The sequence below is a fragment of the Pimephales promelas genome, chromosome 3 (genome assembly GCF_988280905.1).
Source record: "Pimephales promelas chromosome 3, fPimPro1.hap1.1, whole genome shotgun sequence".
Classification (NCBI taxonomy): Eukaryota; Metazoa; Chordata; class Actinopteri; order Cypriniformes; family Leuciscidae; genus Pimephales; species Pimephales promelas.
In genome coordinates, this window is record NC_142771.1 from 36,299,067 (window position 1) to 36,319,243 (window position 20,177).

Genomic DNA, 20,177 nt, shown 5'->3' on the forward strand with positions numbered 1-20,177 from the left:
TTTTACACAAGGGTACGTCGAGCATCTGTGTTGAAGTCTAATGTTTAACGGAGAGGTTTGCATGTTGTCAGGCTCATCGTGGGTTCTAGTGGAGTCTCCGAGTCAGAAAGGAGCCGTTCATGTTGCCGTGGGCGTCGCTGTCGTTTGGGCCGTTACTAAGGACAACAAAGTAAGACGATATTTAACGCTTCGGCTTGACATCAATATCACTGCTATGGGTATCGCACATTAATTTAGTGCTATTAATTTAAAGGATTACTGTAATTTATTATTCTGTCATAATATCAGAGCAATTGTGCAACGTCACTGTCCATTTTCATCTAATAATTGAGTAAAAATAACCTAGATGATAAATGGCAGAGTAGCATATTACTGAAATGTTTATTCTTGCATAAAGAGTTCAGTGTGTGTGTGTGTGTGTGTGTGTGTGTGTGTGTGACAGGTCTGGTTCAGGAGGGGGGTGAATTCCCACAATCCCACTGGCTCAGGCTGGATCAGCATTGGTGGAGAGATGGTGATGCTCAGCGTGGGGCCCAATGACCAGGTGAGATGAGTGGAGGATCATATTATACTGTCTAACAATAAACACACACTCACCGTAGAGCAGTTTTCTGCCAGGTGGTCCGTATACTGTAACATGTAAACATGTAAACTGACATCATGAAAGGGGGCCCTTGAATTATGTCTTTGACATTGTGGGGCCTTAAAATCCCCCTATGGTGAAAGTCAAGTGTTTATGTGTCTATGTGGTGTTTTTAATATGCTTTAAGACACACCATGTGTAAATTCATAAGTCGACAGCATTGCTGAGTATTTCCTCCTTAAAACTGCAGTGAACCAAAGACCGTCTCAAAAACACGGTTTGAAATCGCTGGTGTTTCTGACGATCATCACAAACGACCTTGTAACCAATCAGATCAACGTGTGATCGTCAACCAGTGGATCTCTGAGCTGAGTGAGCGCGTGGGCGGGGCTCATTTGAATATTCATAGATCCGTGTATAGAGAGCCTAAGTCCCGCCCCTCCGCTTCCGGCTCATGGGACCTTATTTCGGAAAAAATATGAATGGTAGTCAATGGCGAGAGACGACTTATCTTTTTATTCCGTCTGAACTGTGCCCTTAATTACACATATGATGTTTGTCAATTTAAAATATAATTCTGAAAGTCAAAAACGTCGCAGTTTGTCATACAACAGAAGAGTAACATTTAGTTTTATGTGAAAATCGCTCTATGGACTACATCTCCCAGGAAGCGAAACGAGATCCGCTACTCGTGTGTGTGCAGTCTTGTACAAAACACTCAGGCACGACGGCGTAACGTTACGATTATAACGTAAGACTGTAGAAACAATGACAGACATTAGCCTCAGTAAAGTTAGCTTCATTCATTGGGAGAAAATGTGTGCCTTTGGGGTTTGTAGTCTTTGTAATTACGTATTTTCACAGTCTTATACCTTAACGGTTTTACATCAAACTGCGACTTTCTTTACTTTAAAATGTATCTTTTAAATTGACAAACATCATATGTGTAATTCAGGGCACAATTCAAACCAGATCAAAATATTTGTTGTCTCTCGCCATTGACTACCATTCAATATTTTTCCGAAATAAGGTCCCATGGTGGTCGACCGGAAGGGGAGGGACTTAGGCTCTCTATACTAAATGAGGCAAAGCAGGATGTCCGCTGAGTCATAAAGTCATAAAACTTTTTTAAAATTTAATTTTAAACTTAAATTTAATAAGAAGAATTTTACGACAAAAAAAAAAAAAACGTCCGGATTTCCATACAAGGTCCTGCTTAGATTGATACGCTCATTCATTCATTATCGCGTTATATTTTTTTCTCTATAAAACGACATCAAAAGTTCGATAAATGTCCGATAATGTTTATGCGCCAAAAGAGGAACGAAACTCATTTGAACTGCGCGCCTCACGGACCAAGCCAAAACGTCGAGCGAGCACGAGCTCACTAGAGCAGACGCGTTTACTCTGATCGGCCTCGCGCACGAGATCCAGCGAGAAGCGAAGAACACAAATGTCTCATTGATTTAAACCAGTTTAAAGGCAGATAAAACAGTGCTGACAAACACTGGGCGCAACTATTTCCATCCTTTACCACGGATTTACTGGAACGTTAGCCTAGTATATTAACTGCACCATGAAATGTGGGATATACATATTGAATTGTATTATATTATTAATGTAGACAATGTATTATAGGGATGATGGGCAACTATTAATCAAGATTAATCGCATCCAAAATAAAAGTTTGTTTTTACATAATATATGTGTGTGTAGTGTGTATAATTAATTTGTATGTATAAATACTAACACATGCATGTATATATTTAAGAAAATGTGTTATTAATATATCAAATATTTATATTTATATACAGTGTTGGGAGTAACGCATTACAAAAGTAATACATTACAGTAACATATTACTTTTTGCTGTAACGCAGTAGTGTAAGGCATTACTAATCAATTTTCAGTAATATTTTACTCGTTACATGTTCAGTGAGGCTTGTATTACAGTTGTATTACAGTGTATTGTCTGCTTTTACTTCTTAAAGGCAACAGACTATGTGAAAGTTTTAAAGCAGTCTTTTAGTGCCAGTTCAGAGCGGTCGCGTCTGTAACATTGTTTTTCCCTCAGAAATGCGAACACGAAAACTAAAATAAAATGAATATTTTAAGTTCTATGGAGACTGGAGAGCCAACCCTTCCTCATCCGATTTGCGCAGTGTAATTACAAAAAATATATTTTACCTCCTATTTTTTTTGTCACGCATGAATGTGTGTCTTTTCCCTAATAATAAAAATAAAACATAGACTGATATTTGTCTAATGTCTGGAGTCCTTTAAGGAAATTTTTAGTTCAAGTTTTGAATTTTTATTTCAAGTTTTGACTGCAAATGTCATGTCCATAATGCTGGACTTCCCCAATTTTAAATAATTTATCCTCAACTAGTTTTGTGGTGTAGGTCTACGTATTTTATAATGTTAACTTCAAATAATACTAATAGCCTAATTTAAAGATATGGCAGCATTGGATATGGACGGTAAGGAGAATAACGCTGGAGTTGGAAGAGGTGTGTCGCGATTCTGTAGGTTCGTTGATCTGAGTCGTGTGGCGAATCGCGATTTCAGGTTCATATTGCATATCGTTAGAAGCCCCAAAGTTAAGTTCTACTTAGTTATTTTGGTGAAAGTAACTCAAAAGTAATACATGAGTAGTGTAATGCATTACAATTCTGAGACAGTAATATTGTAAGGTAATGAATTACTTTTAAATAACAGTAACAAGTAATACCTAATGTATTACAGTTTGGAAGTAACTTGCACAACACTGTTTATATATAATATTAATTGTGAATAAATATATACATGCACATATTTCTTAAATATATACATGCATGTGTGTGTATTTACAGTATATAAATGAATTATAAACACTACACACACATATATTATGTAAACACAAACTTTTATTTTGGATGCGATTAATCGTTGCCCATCCCTAAATTACAGTATTTAATGTATTTCGGCTAGCCTACTATTTTTCAAACATTTCATGAAGATACGTGCCATCAAAGTCAGACAACACAAACCTGTTTCAAGACTTGAGACAATATCCCCATTAGCACATGCAGAAACTAAGAAACGAATTCTCCAATAAAGATATACATTTTGTAAAGGAAAAATGACAAATGTTTGACTGTTCTATATTTGTGAAATGTTCACCTGTTTTGCAAGTGTTTGTCATGATATGTTCTGACAATAAAGAGTTTAAAACCACAATTAACACTCTGGTTTCTTTCAGTTAGGAGCAAAAATCTGCCTTTAAACTTATCGTGATAATTATCGATATTGACTGACTGATATATTATCGTGATAATTAAGTGTTATTGATATGAAAAGGGAGCCTTCAGAAAATGGAACCTTTAATTACTTTTAATGAAAGTCAATAAAAAAAAAAAGACTTTTGAAAGGAAGTTATTTTTCGTAATTCATGTAGGTCATAAATTTAAATCATAATGGTCATAAAAAAGTCTTACATTTTTGGACTAAATCCTGCAGAAACCCTGGCAAAGGTGCAGTTACATTCAAGCTATTTAAAGGTGTGACGGAAACAAACATTAAAAATACAAAATTATGAACGCAACACTTTTGTTTTTGAACTCTATGTACACAAAAGGCCTGTTTCTCTTAATTGTTGTTCACAAATCTGTGTTCCTCCTTTGCTGGGACAATCCATCCCCCTCACACGTGTGGCATATCAAGATACTGATTAGACAGCATGATTATTGCACAATTAAAGGCCACTTTGTTTTACTGCATTGGGGGAGGGTCATTAAGTTTCATTAACTTTACTCGAAAAGTGTTCTCCTGTGTGGACAACTCTAAGGGTCCCAGTACTCGCCCTTGGGGGACACCCATCCATCTGCTGTGGGCTGGGAAAGGGGTGGGGCAGACAGGTCTGATTACACTCCTGTTCTCACATGAAGCTTTGAGGATTAACCATCATCAGATCCTCAGACCAATATGTGCACAACTGTATTCACCGTCCATGTTTATACGCACAAACACCCGTCGTCCAATCAGCTCACACTGGCTCCTCCTTCCCACCGGGACGGGAATGTGAGGTCTGGCGGAGTTGGGTGTCCGTGGGTGTTGATTTCTAGAGTCTCAGTGTGGAGTTTGCAAACCTTCTCTCTGTAACTTGACCCTCTGACCGCCTGGCTCAGCCCAGCCATATATATACACCTCCAATTCTTTCACCCACGCACAGCCATATGGGAACGTCTAATTTGAGTTTGGCCGCACTACGCCTTTTCATACTTCACATTTTATTACCAACCCGCTTGGAGCGTGTGTTCACTCTCATATTTTGAACCTGTTCCTCAATTTGACTTAATCAGAAACAATATCCTGTCTATGAGAACTATGTCAGCACATAAATAGAGATCGTCTCATAACGTGATGCCAACTTTACTATAATGCAGTTGATTTTATTACACTGCGTATTATTGAGATGGCGATCATATGTTTCTAATAACCACAATATCCAGACCCGAACGTCCAATGTCAACACTACCGTTCAAAAGTGTGTGAAGTTACTAAAATAGAGGCTTTTAATGTTTATAGGATACATGAGAAATGACTCAAATAGAGTGATGTTGTCCGTCCCACATGTTTGTTATCTCTGCTTGATGAAGATATATGTAAAAGCCCAGAAAAGAGACAGCTGTTGATGTGATGTATACATAATAAAATATCTATTTTATGTGTGTTTTTTCTGTGACGCAGGTTTGGGGTGTTGGCAGCGATGACCGGACCGTGTATTTCCGTCATGGCGTGACGGACACAGAGGTCACCGGAAGGTCATGGGTCGCAGTGTCGGCCCAGCTTGATAGCAGCAAAAGCATAAATCATTCCAGGTATTGGAAAAACACTGTACAGAACAGTTATGGCCAACATGCCCTGTTTAAAACGGATCCAGAGGGGACCTAGAAAACAGAGTTTATGACTTTAAAGGAGAAACATTAGGCCTATTATGATAATTAATTAATCTCAGCATGTTCGTTTGACCCTATAATGCCAACTGTTTGCTGAAAATATATCCACGAAATTAACAACAACACACAGTCTATCGGTCGATTAATTGCATGGGAAAGTTAAGTTAAGTAAAGTTAATCGACAACACCACTGAATTGTTGTGGCCATTGTGTGTCTAAAGGAACATATTTCTGTGTTGGTGTTGATGAAGGGTCACTTGAGCTTCATTGATGGGCTATTGGGCAACACTAGCACAGCAGGATCCTCATGTTTCCCGTCCATCCAGCAGATGGCGCTGTGTGTGTGTGTGTGTGTCAGTATGGCAAGCCGTTTTAGCTTTTATTCATTTCCAGGATATGAATTCTTGATATCAACAATTTAATTCTTGATATAAGAAAATGTATTTGTTGATATCAACAATTTAATTGCTGATATTTGTAATCGTATTTTCATTTCACCATAGGCTGCCATTCAAAATAAATAGTTGATATCAAGAATTTATTTTTTACTAGTAGAAATGTCATTTTTGATATCAATAATTACATTGTTACTAGTAAAAATGCGAATTCCTGAAATTATATTGCCCAATAATTCCAATAATTAAATTGTCACTAGTTGAAATTTCTTGATATCAACAATTTAATTGGTACTAGTAAAAATGATAATTTTTGATATCTGAAAATGTATTTCTGATATCAATATTATTTCAGATATCTAAAATAGCTTTCTTACTAGTAACAATCACATTCATGATATCAGAAATTAACATTGTATATGGCAAGCCGTTTTAACTTTTATTCATCTCCAGGATATGAATTCTTGATATCAACAATTACATTTTTTGACATCAACAATTTAATTGCTGATATCAACAATTGTATTTTCAATAGTGAATTCTCACCATAGGCTGCCGTTCAAAATCAATTGTTGATATCAATAATTTATTTTTTACTAGTAGAAATATCATTTTTGATATCAATAATTGCATTGTTACTAGTAAAAATGTCAATTCCTGATATCAATAATAAAATTGTCACTAGTTAAAATGTATATTCTTGATATCAACAATTCAATTGCCACTAGTATTTTTTTTATATATCTGAAAATCTATTTTTGATATCAATATAATTTCAGATATCTAAAATGGCTTTCTTACTAGTAACAGTTACATTCATGATATCAGAAATTTACATTGTCACTTGTAGAAATTGAATTATTGATTATTGAATAGCAGTTCAATTGTGGATATCAAGAATAGACATTTCAACTAGTAACAATTGTATTCTTGATATCAAAAATAAAGGTTTTTACTTGTTATAATTGTATTTCTGAAATGTGAATCAAAAAATTGAATGGTTGATATCAAGAATTCATATCTTGGAAATGTATAAAAGTGAAAACGGCTTGCCATAGTGTCAGTGCTCTGAATGGCTCTGTGTCTTTCCCAGTGTCGGTGCGCACGTAGATGCCGGTGTGTTCGATGGTGATGTCACCGCTCCTTCCCAGGGATCCGTTCTGGGCTGTGATGACACGGACATCCCGAAGCCACGTGTTCCCAAGATCACGAGTGACAGCTTTATCTCTGCGCTGGTGTCGGATCGCTCCGCTCCAGCGGTGCCTCTCGATGGAGACCAGGCGACCGGCCCAGAGTCCGGCTCCTCCGCCCTGACCCCGACGCCATGGAGCAATGTAGACTTGGAGGAGATGAAGGCCTTGGTTCCCAGGAGCTCAGTGGCCACGTATCCCATCGAGCTGCAGCACAACACGGTAGAGCAGGAGGACACGCCGCCCTGGGCCTGGGTAACCGGTGGAGGATGTGACATCCGTTCCAGATCACATGTCGACTGGTTTAACACCTCAGGTGCAACACAGCTAAAGGGATAGTTCATCATTTACTCACCCTCACGTCATTCCCAACACTTTACTCGAAGCCTCTATGTATGATGCATTGTAGGTATCGATGTTGGCTAATGCATTATATCTTTTCATAAATAAAAATGACCAAAGTTCAAATGCACGTTAATATTTACAGGAAAATTTTAATGCATTATACTTTCTGTGATTCATGGATCATACAATGGATTACAGGGCATAATTAATACTTTTATAATGCGTTTATATAAAGGCTTTAAGTAAAGTGTAACCGGTTTGTCAGAATGTGCAAATGCCTCAATCGACCGAGGCAACTTAAAAGTATCATAAAAGCAGTTTATTCAACACATACATTATATTCAGTTTCCCCATATTCAAGAATGTTGCATCAAAACGTGTGACATTAAAGGGATAGTTCACTTTGAAATTAATTTTTGGTATGTTTTATCTTACCTCAAGGGCATCCAAGATGTAGGTGTCTTTGTTTCCGCAGTATTTTCAATTTTGATATTTTTAGGTCAAACCGTTGATGTCTGTCAGTCATATAATGGAGGTCTATGGTCACCACCTCAAAGAGCATGCACAGAGAAGTCCAAATTAAACATGATTTAATGACTCGTAAATGTAAGTACACACTGATGGCCTAAGACAAGAAACGAGCGGTTTGTGTGAGAAAATGAACAGTATTTATATCGTTTTTACCTCACCACAGCCACAAAGCGCCCGCGCCCACAGATCACTTGGACGTGGCTGTGGTTACACGAGGTAAAAACGATATAAATACTGTTCGTTTTCTCACACAAACCGCTCGTTTCGTGTCTCAGGCCATCAATGTGTTCTTACATTTACGAGTAATTAAATCATGTTTAATTTGGACTTCTCTGTGAATGCTCTTTGAGGTGGTGACCATAGACCTCCATTATATGACTGACAGACATGAACGGTTTGACCTAAAAATATCAAAATTGAAAATACTGCGGAAACAAAGACACCTACATCTTGGATGCCCTTGAGGTAAGATAAAACATACCAAAAATTAATTTCAAAGTGAACTATCCCTTTAATGATGCCATATGGCACAGGTTCTCATGCATCTCATAATAGATCATGTGCCACATTTGAATATATGAACATGAAATAGACATGAGAAATTAGGAATTTGACATTCAGTTTTATATTCATAATATTTTGGGGATAAAAGCCATTGCAGAAATGGTTAGTAATGGCCTTGACTAGTAATAAATCATCACACTGCAAAAGATTCACAATCAATATTGTTGCACATTTCAGATCTGTTTTTAATTCTGAGAGTTGAAATATTGAGCTTACCAGGGACGATGCACATCCCCAATAAAACTTTTTGAAAGAAATTATTTTGTTCACCAGATCTGGTACGCACTGAATCCACATGTATGTGGCCCGGATCTGGGCCGGCACTATGTTGCATTACACGGATCAAAAGTGGCAGTAAAGATTTATAATGTTACAAAAGCTTTCTATTTCAAAGAAATTCATTTTTTTTTTTTTGCACTTTCTATTCACCAAAAAAATCACAATAGTTTCCACAGAAATATTGTGCAGCACAACTGCTTTCAACAATGATAATAATCAGAAATGTTTCTTAAGCATCAAATCACCATATCAGAGTGATTTCTGACGGATCATGTGACACTGAAGACTGGAGTAATGATGCTGCAAATGCACTTTGATCACAGGAATAAATTACACTTGAAAATACACCACAATAGAAAACTTTTTTTAAAACTAATAATATTTCACAATATTACAGTGTTTTTTATCAAATAAATCCATCTTTGTTGAGCATAAGTCTTCCGAAATATTTTGAACTGTTGAGTCTAAACAGGGTGAATGAAGAAGTCACTTCCTTAATGATATATTTTAACTATAGATGTGTATGCATATGTATATATATAGAAATTGGCCGGGCCGGGAGGTTTTGGTGATATAAAAGCAAGTCTCAACTGTGTTTGATTCCCTCAGATGCCGGGCCGCTCTCTCCAGCCATCACCCCTGCCCTCGGTGCTCCACACACTGAACCAGGAGCCGCCGCAGAGAAGGTACTGCACTGTGAGCGGCACATGGGAGAAGGCATCAATGGTGGATCTCAAATCATGCTCTGTGTGTGTGTTTGTGTGTGTGTCAGTCCGTGCGTGTGACGACAGGGCGCATGTGTTGGTGGAGGGACTGGCCTCCTCATGAGTGGGAGGACGTGAGCGTGACGCTGGAGAAGGTCACCGGTGCCGGAGCTCAGACAGGAGACATACTTTACCTGTACTACACACAACACCTGGAGAAGAAGGTAACACACACCAGGAGCCCAGGGCACATTAGTATTACCAGAGAGTATTAGCAGAATTTGATTTGATGGCCCCTCCCACCTGTGCTTGACGATTATTGACACAAATATCACGCAATAATGATGCATTATAAATGAATACAGAGAGGTTATGTACAGTATAAATACAAAATAAATACTTAAAGGACAACTCCGGCGCAAAATGAACCTTTGGTCTAATTACACATTGCTACCTAGTCAACCGTTATCTGAGATTTGTTTTCATGATTGGCGAATGTAAATAGTTTTATCTCTAAAAACAGTTTAGCCTATAACGCTAGTATAATGCTAGTATATGGGGCATAGAGTAATGACAAATAAAAATCGCTTGTTATTACCACTAACAAGGCTCAAAATAGCCCCACACCAACACGACAGCATAATAAGGGTCCCTACATTCAAACCGAAGCATTGAGAACTTTGTCAGTGTCCAAACAGTTTAATAAGAAGATATTTTATAGACACAGTCAACTTCGCGAATACAGGAAGAAGCCATCTTTGAAAAAAAGTCTCTACCAGTCGATCTACGAACGCCGATCCAAGTGCGCTGAACTGTGCAGAATCTCATATGATCCGTTGTTTCCAGAAGAAACACAAACACGAACCGTTTTCTTCTCTTCAATATGTACACGTAGCCTACTGTTCGCGCTCACCTTATCACCTTATTCACATCTCACCAGCGCACATGGATCAGCGTTCGTAGATCGACTGGTAGAGACTATTTTTCCAAGATGGCTTCTTCCTGTATTCACGAAATTTACTGTGTGTATAAAATATCTTCTTATTAAACTGTTTGGACACTGACAAAGTTCTCAATGCTTCGGTTTGAATGTAGGGACCCTTATTATGCTGTCGTGTTAGTGTGGGGCTATTTTGAGCCTTGTTAGAGGTAATAACAAGCGACTTTTATTTGTCATTACTCGATGCCCCATATACTAGCATTATACTAGCGTTATAGGCTAAACTGTTTTTAGAGATAAAACAATTTACATTCGCCAATCATGAAAACAAATCTCAGAGAACGGTTGACTAGGTAACAATGTGTAATTAGACCAAAGGTTCATTTTGCGCCGCAGTTGTCCTTTAACAAAAAATAGATAGCCTACTTTACTCTTTTACTAACTCTTTTAAACTTCGGTAACACTTTACTTGAAGGGGTGTGCCATGAAATGACATGTCTTGAATATGAAGTAGGGTTTATAACAACTGTCGTTAAGTGTCTTTCGCTCAATAATGACATTTTGAATGCAAATATGACTACATTTTTAAATGAAAGAAAACGTTTTGTGGACTCTTTGAATGAATGTCACTGCAAATGAAGATCAAAATGAGTTTGTGTTGTTGAAGATATGAGCTGTAATCTAATCCCACGATTGTCCCGATGTGTGTGTGTCAGTATCTGTGTGCTGTGATGAAGGAGGTGACGGCCCTGGTGCCCGTGTTGAGGGACTCTCTGTACACTATGGCGGTGTACACCGCAGACAGGACCCGGCACAGGACCCCCATCTTACTGGCAACTCCGTCGCAACAGGACTTCAGTACTTGGGTAAAAAGCACATTTGGATAAAAACACACACAGGGTCCAAAATGCATACAATCATACATCTTACCAGCCATGATCCTGTATTTGCATAATCTTCTTTAAATTATCCTATTTTAAAGGTTCATAATTTTGTTGTAGACCTTTTTCATTCACAAACCGCTATATTACACACTGAAAGGTTGCATCCAAAAAAGCATAATAATAATAATAATAATAATTCTATTAAAATTCTAATAAAAATAATAGCTGCACTTTAACAATGAATAAATTCTTCTCATGTATTGCCCAAAATTAATTTATATTTGCAAAAAGAAAATGAGATTTCAAGAGTAACAGCATGTTTGTGTGTGTGATCTTTGCAGCTGTCTCTGTTGAACGAGTCGTGTTGTGAGTCCAGGGGTCTCGGAGACCATCCATCCAAGCAGGCGCTGTGGGCTGTGACATGTAAAGGTGATGTCATGGTGCATGAGCCGTCCCCCAGCCTGGAGGCGCCGGCGCAGTACCTGCCCTGCGATCACATGTAAGAACCTCCCCGTCTGTCCGTCTCTCACTATATCTCCGTCCTAAACCTAGTGAACTGCCTCCCTGTCTGCTGTCTACATCCACAGCACCTTCACACATACTGTAGAGCTCCTCGAGCAACGCACTCACAGTCGGTTTCTACAGTTTGCATTAGCATGTTGCTAAGCTAACAACACAAGCTTGTAGCACACGCACAAATATTGCGCAAAATAGTTCATTTTAAAGTAGATTGAACTATGGTTTTATGATTACATTTACAACTTGTCTATGCCATCTCCATTCAACGCACTGCATTGTGGGATTACATGCAATCCTGTCTTTCAGTTTGGTCTTATAAGCAGTTTTGGGGAAGCTAGCTAAGCTACATTTGTAATTCAATACAAAGTAATTCACTAAACTACAAGTTACTTAGAAAGTAGCTTTTTCATTTTGTTCTTTTCGAGGGCAATACATTTTTATGAAACTAAGATTATATAATTCATAACTTAATCAGAGCTGTATTTCTCTGGTTCTGTGGGGTTTCGAATGAGTACATACAGTATGGATGAGCGTGACAACTATGAACTTGATCTTATACATTTACACTTAAGGACATAGTGATGAACAGAAGCAATTAACTCTATTAAATATAGTACAAATATTCGATTAAAAGACGACATATTGCACAAGGGTTTCTGTGAAGCAGTGCATTGTTTCTAAACGGATATTGACATGAATGTATTCAATGAAACAAATCAGACTCTACGTATGAAAGAGGACAATTTAGCATGTTTGACTTAAACTGTGCAATACAGTATGACAATAACAACATCAATGTACGGTACATGTGGCGTTTGGTCAGTAAACCATTATTTTATTTTAATTATACTTCAAGTTTTTAAGTAAAGTAAAATGAAGTTGAAGTATACTTTATTTAGTAAGCACACTAATATCAGTGCACTCGTAGTCTACTATTTCAACAATTATTGGGACTAAACTAGCCCACTTTTAGTTTAGAAATGTGTAATTTTAAGCATACTGTACTTGAAGTGCAATAGTTTACATCTAAGTTGTTGTTGTTTTTTTTGCATTGCAACTATAATAGTGAACTTATAGGTATGCTGCTATTTTACTAGCTATAACGAAAATATATTCCAAGAACGTTAAACTAATAGTCAGATTAATTTATGAAAAAGTAATTTCTGAATGCTCTCTTAACTTTAAAAAATGTCCAGTTTTCAATTTTTTTAAAAACGTTTTTCTTGGTTATTGAAGAAACGGTAATACTTTACAATACGGGTGCACTAATATGCATCACTTCATGCTTAACTAATGCACAGATAATGTATAACTCATGAAGAACTAAACCATTAATTAATTATTACTGCATCAGCAACTAATAAAGAGTCTATATGATTAATAGATTACGTAATACATGAATTGCTATTAATACTATATAACAAATTGTATTAACTAATAGTGTAAATTAATGTGTTAATTACCAAAATTAGTCAAAGCTATGCACTTCAACTTCCAGTTGTCTGCTTTAATCAATCATTAGCTAATGATTTGCAAAGGTATCATTATGTTATGACTTTACTTGATGGGGCACATCATTATTAACTAGTCATTTAGTAATTGTAGTAATTTGCACATGAATGTGCACTAACAATGAAGTAATTAATCATGTATTAATGCATATTAGTGTACCTGTCATATTATCTGGAAGTTGAAATACAAGGCTTTGGCTCATTCTGGTAATTAACATATTAATTAACACTTTTAGTTATTATGGAATTAATCCACAATTACATAATAATTAATAACAACTCATGTATGAACTAATACATTAACCTTACAGACTATTAGTTCCTAAAGTGGTAATCATTAATGAATAGCTTAGATAATCATTACTTACACAGTAATTCAGTATTATCTGTGCATTAATTAAGCATGAATTAATGTTTATTAGTGCACCCGTATTGTAAAGTGTTACCGAAGAAACAACCAGTAAATAGTCAGCTCGTCCCAAACACTGCTTATAAAGCACTGCGTTTTGAAGCGGCCCCTGTATTATACGAGCCTGTCCAGATAGGCAGCTCACTAGGTTTTGAGCTGGAGATTCATACTTTCATAATTTAAGCTTGCATGTCACCCAACTTTTTGATTTGGTTTGGTGTGTGTGAATGTGTGTCTGTCACTGTAATGCGTGTGTGTTGTTGGGCTTGGCATGCTTCATGTGTCTGTCTGCGTACCTGCTGTGGGCTCAGGTTCTGGCGTCAGGTTCCTGCTCATCTGCTGTGTGTGGAGTCTAGCAGTCTGGGTGTGGTGTGGGGCATCGGTCACGATCACACAGCCTGGGTCTACACAGGGGCCGGCAGGGGACCATCGGCTCCGGGTAAACACGCACCCTAACCCTAACCCTGCATGCGGCTAACCCTGTCTCTCTCACTAACCCACATGCAGGTCTGATGCCCTGCCAGACAGCAACATAGTGTCGGCCCAGATCCGGCCCACGTCTGGGACGTGTGGATTCAATGAGTGCCGGATGTGGGCCGCCACTAAGAATGTCTTGCTGACGTTTCCCTTAAAGGGATAGTTCACTTTGAAATACATTTTTGGTATGTTTTATCGTACCTCAAGGGCATCCAAGATGTCCAAGATATTTTTAGGTCAAACCGTTCTTGTCTGACTGTCAGTCATATAATGGAGGTCTATGGTCACCACCTCAAAGAGCATGCACAGAGAAGTCCAAATTAAACATGATTTAATGACTCGTAAATGTAAGTACACATTGATGGCCTAAGACACGAAACGAGCGGTTTGTGTGAGAAAACCAACAGTATTTATATCGTTTTTACCTTGTGTTACCACAGACATGTCCAATTGATCTAAGGGCGCGGGCGCTTCGGTCTGCACAAACGCCGGAAGTGATCTCTCGCGCGTGTACGTCACTCGTTGTTTACACAGAGATTTCGGAAGTGTTATCCTTCTCTGTGAAGATCTAAACATATTTATATATACAGGAAATTGCATTGGAAGCCGATTTCGATATATCAGCAGACGACGTTGAATTTTTTTCACAACCGCGCGAGAGATCACTTCCGGCGCTCGTGCAGACCGATGCGCCCATGCCCTCAGATCACTTGGACGTGGCTGTGATTACAAGAGGTGAAAACGATATAAATACTGTTCGTTTTCTCACACAAACCGCTCGTTTCGGGTCTCAGGCCATCAATGTGTACTTACATTTACGAGTCATTAAATCAATGTTTAATTTGGACTTCTCTGTGCATGCTCTTTGAGGTGGTGACCATAGACCTCCATTATATGACTGATAGACAAGAACGGTTTGACCTAAAAATATCAAAATTGAAAATACTGCGGAAACAAAGACACCTACATCTTGGATGTCCTTGAGGTAAGATAAAACATACCAAAAATTTATTTCAAAGTGAACTATCCCTTTAATGTCACTTAGATAACTTTGCGAAAACATTGTCAGAACGTTAGCCAACACTCAGAGAATGCTCGCTGTTTGCGGGGTGAGGATATGCTGTGTTCTGGATGCTGGTGTGCTGATGTTCCCATGAGGTTTCACCAGTTAGACCAGTACCAAACCAGTATAAACCAGCCTGGACCAGGATGTAGTTAAACCAAGCTGAACCTTGAATCAGGACGGGATATTCAGAATACTATAATAGTACATAAATAATACGAAAATATCACTGCTTTCATTAAAGAAATATTGTAACAGTATTTCATTATATACTGTATATATGTATAATTATTATAAAATGTTACATGTTTATGTTTATATTACCTACATTTTTCGTAAAGTTTGAATAAATTGCGAATTAATTTTTTTATGAAAACACTAGATCATTGGATTCCATGCTGAAATGCACAGTTGGTGTGTGTGAACCAGTGTTTTCTCATTTTCCCAATTGTCCATTCATTTCAAATAAGACATCCTGTGAAGTCTAGAAGATCATCATGTCAAGTCTTTATTTAAAGGAACAGTTGCGTCTGCCTGATGTTTGAATCTGTGGGCTTTCAGGGAATGAAGTAAGTGATGTGAGGAGTGTGTGCATCTATGAGAACCAGCGCTGGAACCCCATGACAGGATACACAGACAAGTGAGTGTGATGTGACGGGGCTGGCGTGTGTTTGCTTAAAGCAAACGCTCAGTGTGTGTGTGTTCTCCTCCTCAGGGGTCTTCCCACTGACCGCTACATGTGGAGCGACTCGTCGGGTCTGAGAGAGTGCACTAAAGACAACACCAGCCCTCCCTCGCCACAGTGGACATGGGTACGGTCTTTATAGCGCCGTGCACGTGTGTGTCTTTGCAATGTTATTTCGATTAGATGGTTATTGTCTCATCTCGTGCTCACAGGTCTCTGATTGGGCCGTAGACTACAGTGTCCCAGGAGGGACAGATAAAGAGGGCTGGCAGTACGCTGCAGATTTCCCTGTGTATGTTGATTTTTGGACATATTAATGAACACTAGCCAGACGTTTCCATTTCAAAATAATATATTATATGTTTTTTATGTATATACAGGACCTTTCACGGTTATAAGACAATAAAGGATTTTGTGCGGCGCAGAAGGTGGGCTCGGTGAGTTCACTTTTTTGCTGATTTTGAACATTTTGATAAAGGGAGTTACATTAACATTTTTAGCAACGTTTTATATCTGTTTCTTTCTAATGTTGGGCAAAAAATGTAAAGCACAAACTCACAGCAGCCCCTATGGAAGCCACACAAGAAAGAAAATACTGCTTTTGAAGAACATAATTATGACAAAGTCACAATTATGATATACTAAATCATTATGAGAAATTATCACAAAAATCTGAAATTGACATACTGTCATTATGAGATAAAAATTTAAAAATCTGACATAAAAATCCAAAATTCTGACATAAAAATACGAAATTATGACATAAAAATCCGAAATTCTGACATAAAAATCGAAATTGACATATTAAGTCATGAGATAAAAAGTCAAAATTATGACATAAAAATCCAAAATTATGATATAAAAATCCAAAATTCTGACATAAAAATCCGAAATTCTGACATAAAAATCCGAAATTATGACATAAAAATCCAAAATTATAACATAAAAATCGAAATTGACATATTAAGTCATGAGATAAAAAGTCAAAATTCTGACAGAAAAATCTGAAATTATGACCTACAAATCTGAAATTCTGACATAAAAATCATAAATTCTGACTTAAAAAGCCAAAATTATGATATAAAAATCGAAATTGACATATTAAGTCATTATGAGAAAAAGACAAAAATTATGACATACAAATCCTAAATTATGACATAAAAATTGAAATTGACATTAAGTCATGAGATAAAAAGTCAAAATTTTGACATAAAAATCTGAAATTGACTGAAAATTATGAGAAAATGTTTTCTGAATTATGACTTTAAATTTTATATTCTTACAAAAAGTCAAAATTATGACACATAAAAATCCACAATTATGACATAAAAATCCCAAATTATGACATAGTAAGTCATTATGAGATAAAGTCAAAATGATGACAAGAAATTTCAAATTATTACATGCTAGGTCTGAATTATATGACATTAAAAAGTCGAAATTATGATTACAAAAATTCTAAATTCTTACTTCAAACATCAAAATTATGACAACAATTCTAAATTATGAATTAGACATAATTACATAAAAAGTCAATATGATGACACTAAGTCATAATTATGAGATAAAAAGTTGAAATGATGTTAAAAGTATAATCATGACTTTTTAATCTCAAGTAACTTGTCATAATTTCTGCTTTGCAATGCATCTAACTTATGCCATAATTATGCCTTTTTATTGCATAATAATGACTTTCTGTTTTGACTTTGAATGTCATAACTTTGAGTTTTTATCTCATAATTATGACTCTTTATGCCATTCTGATTTCCCGGAGCATGATTTGTTTTCTAGTGTGTCAGAGTTGTTTAAAGGAAGGATGTTGTGTCTCACAGGAAGTGTGAGATCAGCCTCAGGGGCCCCTGGCAGAAGGTCCCGCCGATCCCCCTGACGGACGTCACCGTCCTGCCGTGTGTGGCTCAGAGCGGCCTGGAGCAGATTCCAGTGTGGGCCATCAGTGAGAAGGGGGATGTCCTGTGCCGGATGGGGGTCACTGCAGAGAACCCGGCTGTGAGCAACACACACATAACACTTCACCAACATTTAATTTGAAACGGTGACATCAGTAATCACCAAATCCCCAATGGCGCAAGTCCCAGAAAAGTAAAGCCTGGTTGTCTCAGTCAGTTTCAGTGTGCCTTGTAAAATAACACATCACAAATAACTGACAGAATTATTAATAACCCATGTCTTTTCTTGAAGCTGAAAGTCAGTGCAAAATGGTTAATAATAACAGTCTTAACTCTTTCCCCGCCGATGGCAGAATTTCCCGTCTTTCCGTGTTTTCACTGTTATACTGTAGGGGGCGCTATTGCACATCTTCTGAAAGAGTGCAGAATCTCCTGATCAAAACACAGGCGAAGAAGAAGCAGAAATGAGCGATAGCATATGTAAAATTACGTGATCATTTTGAATCCGATCTTTGACAAAAACACATTTTCTTTTAATATATGAAACTTATCCACATTCAAGTGTCTGGGAATGTGTTACATCAGTGTACAGAGAGTGAATATGGCTCTGTCCATTCTCATGTTGAGCTGTAGTGTCCTCTAACTTCTGACTGTGTCTCAGCACAGGGCGACTCCTGGCTCCACGTCGGGACAGACCAGCCCTTCAAGTCCATCTGTATAGGAGGAGGACACCAGGTGTGGGCCATCGCCAGGGACGGGGCCGTCTTCTACCGGGGCTCCGTGTCTGCACTCAATCCGGCTGGTGAGAAGAAGATCCCCATTTCAACCAGGGAATGAAGATTGACACTTTCCACTATCAATAACTCCTCATGAACGTGATACCGTGCATTTAGTGCGCTTCGAAATTAGACTCGTTACATTTTGAGAAGAGTACTTTTTAAAGTAACACCAGGTAGTTTTTGCTCTCAGGGTCCCCCTACAGTTGGGAAACAGTATTGCCCTCCACTATTGTCGTAAACTCTGTTATCCTACATGCAGCGTCGCGTGTGAAATGTCTTCATCCCACGTACAGTGGCATATATTTCAGCATGTCATATGAATAGAATTTCATGGGGTTTTTTTAACGACAAATGATCGCGAATCGATGCTCACGTTTACAACCCATGTCATTATAGTAGCCTAGACCGTTTTACTGAATCTATATGATATATATGATGCTTCAATGCAATGTTTTAGTGGTAGATAATGACCATATATTATAATATCAAGCTACCATAAATGAATCTGCAAATTTCACAAATCGATTTGCATTATAGCTTGAGGCAAGAAAAATAAACAAATATCACAGACATGTTAGGTATCCTAAAATATGAGGTTGTACATCTTATATATTTACTTGGAAGAATGTAGCCCCTACCAAACTTGTACACGCCGTTTAGACGATAGCATAGCCATCAAAAACTAGAATATCGTTTACTAGCTACCAGATTGATTATTCGCTACTCTAATATGATTACTTGATTCTTGAAGATAAGCAGAGTAGTCAGGCAGACAAATAAAAACAAAGAGATAGTATGCAAGCAATATAACGTACTTACTAGTCCAATAGCATGACGGCCAAGTCCACATCGATCGGGCCCCCCTCCTCCTCCTTCAGCTCACGCCAGCGAGAAAACGCTGGCTCAATGTTGATCCTCGTTCTGCCTTTAACGCGATTTCTCTTTTTGCTTTGCTCTTTTTTGTCTGTGCTACTTCGGCCATGACTATAACATTTGGCTCGCATGTCCGTTTTTAAGGAAGTGGGTTGGTGGCGGAAGTGACGTATATGCCGTCAAGCAGTCGAATTTTGTAGTTCTCTTTGTTCGCCGGTTACTACCCGAAACCCGACGTTTAAAAGTACGATTAAAAACGCTATAGACCCCGTCAGGATATAGCAGACGTGTCATTCAACCTATTGTAAGTCGATGTACCATCACAAGAGACTTGGAAATATATTATAAAGTTTGAAAAGTTTGAAAAGTTGTGGTTACTAGTAAAAAAAAAATTATTCACCAAAATAAAAATCAATCAAAAATAGTTTTGAAAATGTTGAGAGTGCATGTTGCAAGGTAGCAGGATTGATAGTTTACAGTGAAAATATGAATGTATTATTAGTAGATTTTATGCTGATATTTTAGGCCTATAAAATAAAGAATATCTGACAGTAACAAAAGTTAAAAAAAAAATAGTAACTGTATTACAGTATTAAGTTACT

The 20,177-nt window shown here is 37.6% G+C and overlaps 1 protein-coding gene across 4 annotated transcripts in view; it reads left to right on the plus strand.

The window, feature by feature from the left end:
* The window catches only part of tecpr1b (tectonin beta-propeller repeat containing 1b), a 117,691-nt gene that overhangs the window by 10,891 nt on the left and 86,623 nt on the right, over positions 1-20,177 (plus strand). For 3 of the 4 annotated variants that reach the window (XM_039686232.2, XM_039686233.2, XM_039686234.2), the window contains 15 exons: positions 72-169; positions 443-544; positions 5,312-5,442; positions 7,009-7,421; positions 9,434-9,510; positions 9,597-9,752; positions 11,185-11,334; positions 11,694-11,851; positions 14,103-14,230; positions 15,893-15,971; positions 16,047-16,143; positions 16,229-16,308; positions 16,397-16,453; positions 17,849-18,023; positions 18,590-18,725. In XM_039686232.2, coding sequence (XP_039542166.2) covers positions 72-169; positions 443-544; positions 5,312-5,442; positions 7,009-7,421; positions 9,434-9,510; positions 9,597-9,752; positions 11,185-11,334; positions 11,694-11,851; positions 14,103-14,230; positions 15,893-15,971; positions 16,047-16,143; positions 16,229-16,308; positions 16,397-16,453; positions 17,849-18,023; positions 18,590-18,725 — 2,037 coding nt within the window. Of the gene's footprint in view, positions 1-71; positions 170-442; positions 545-5,311; positions 5,443-7,008; positions 7,422-9,433; positions 9,511-9,596; positions 9,753-11,184; positions 11,335-11,693; positions 11,852-14,102; positions 14,231-15,892; positions 15,972-16,046; positions 16,144-16,228; positions 16,309-16,396; positions 16,454-17,848; positions 18,024-18,584; positions 18,726-20,177 lie in introns of all 4 variants that reach the window. The other variant, XR_016155193.1, reaches the window with a different exon arrangement.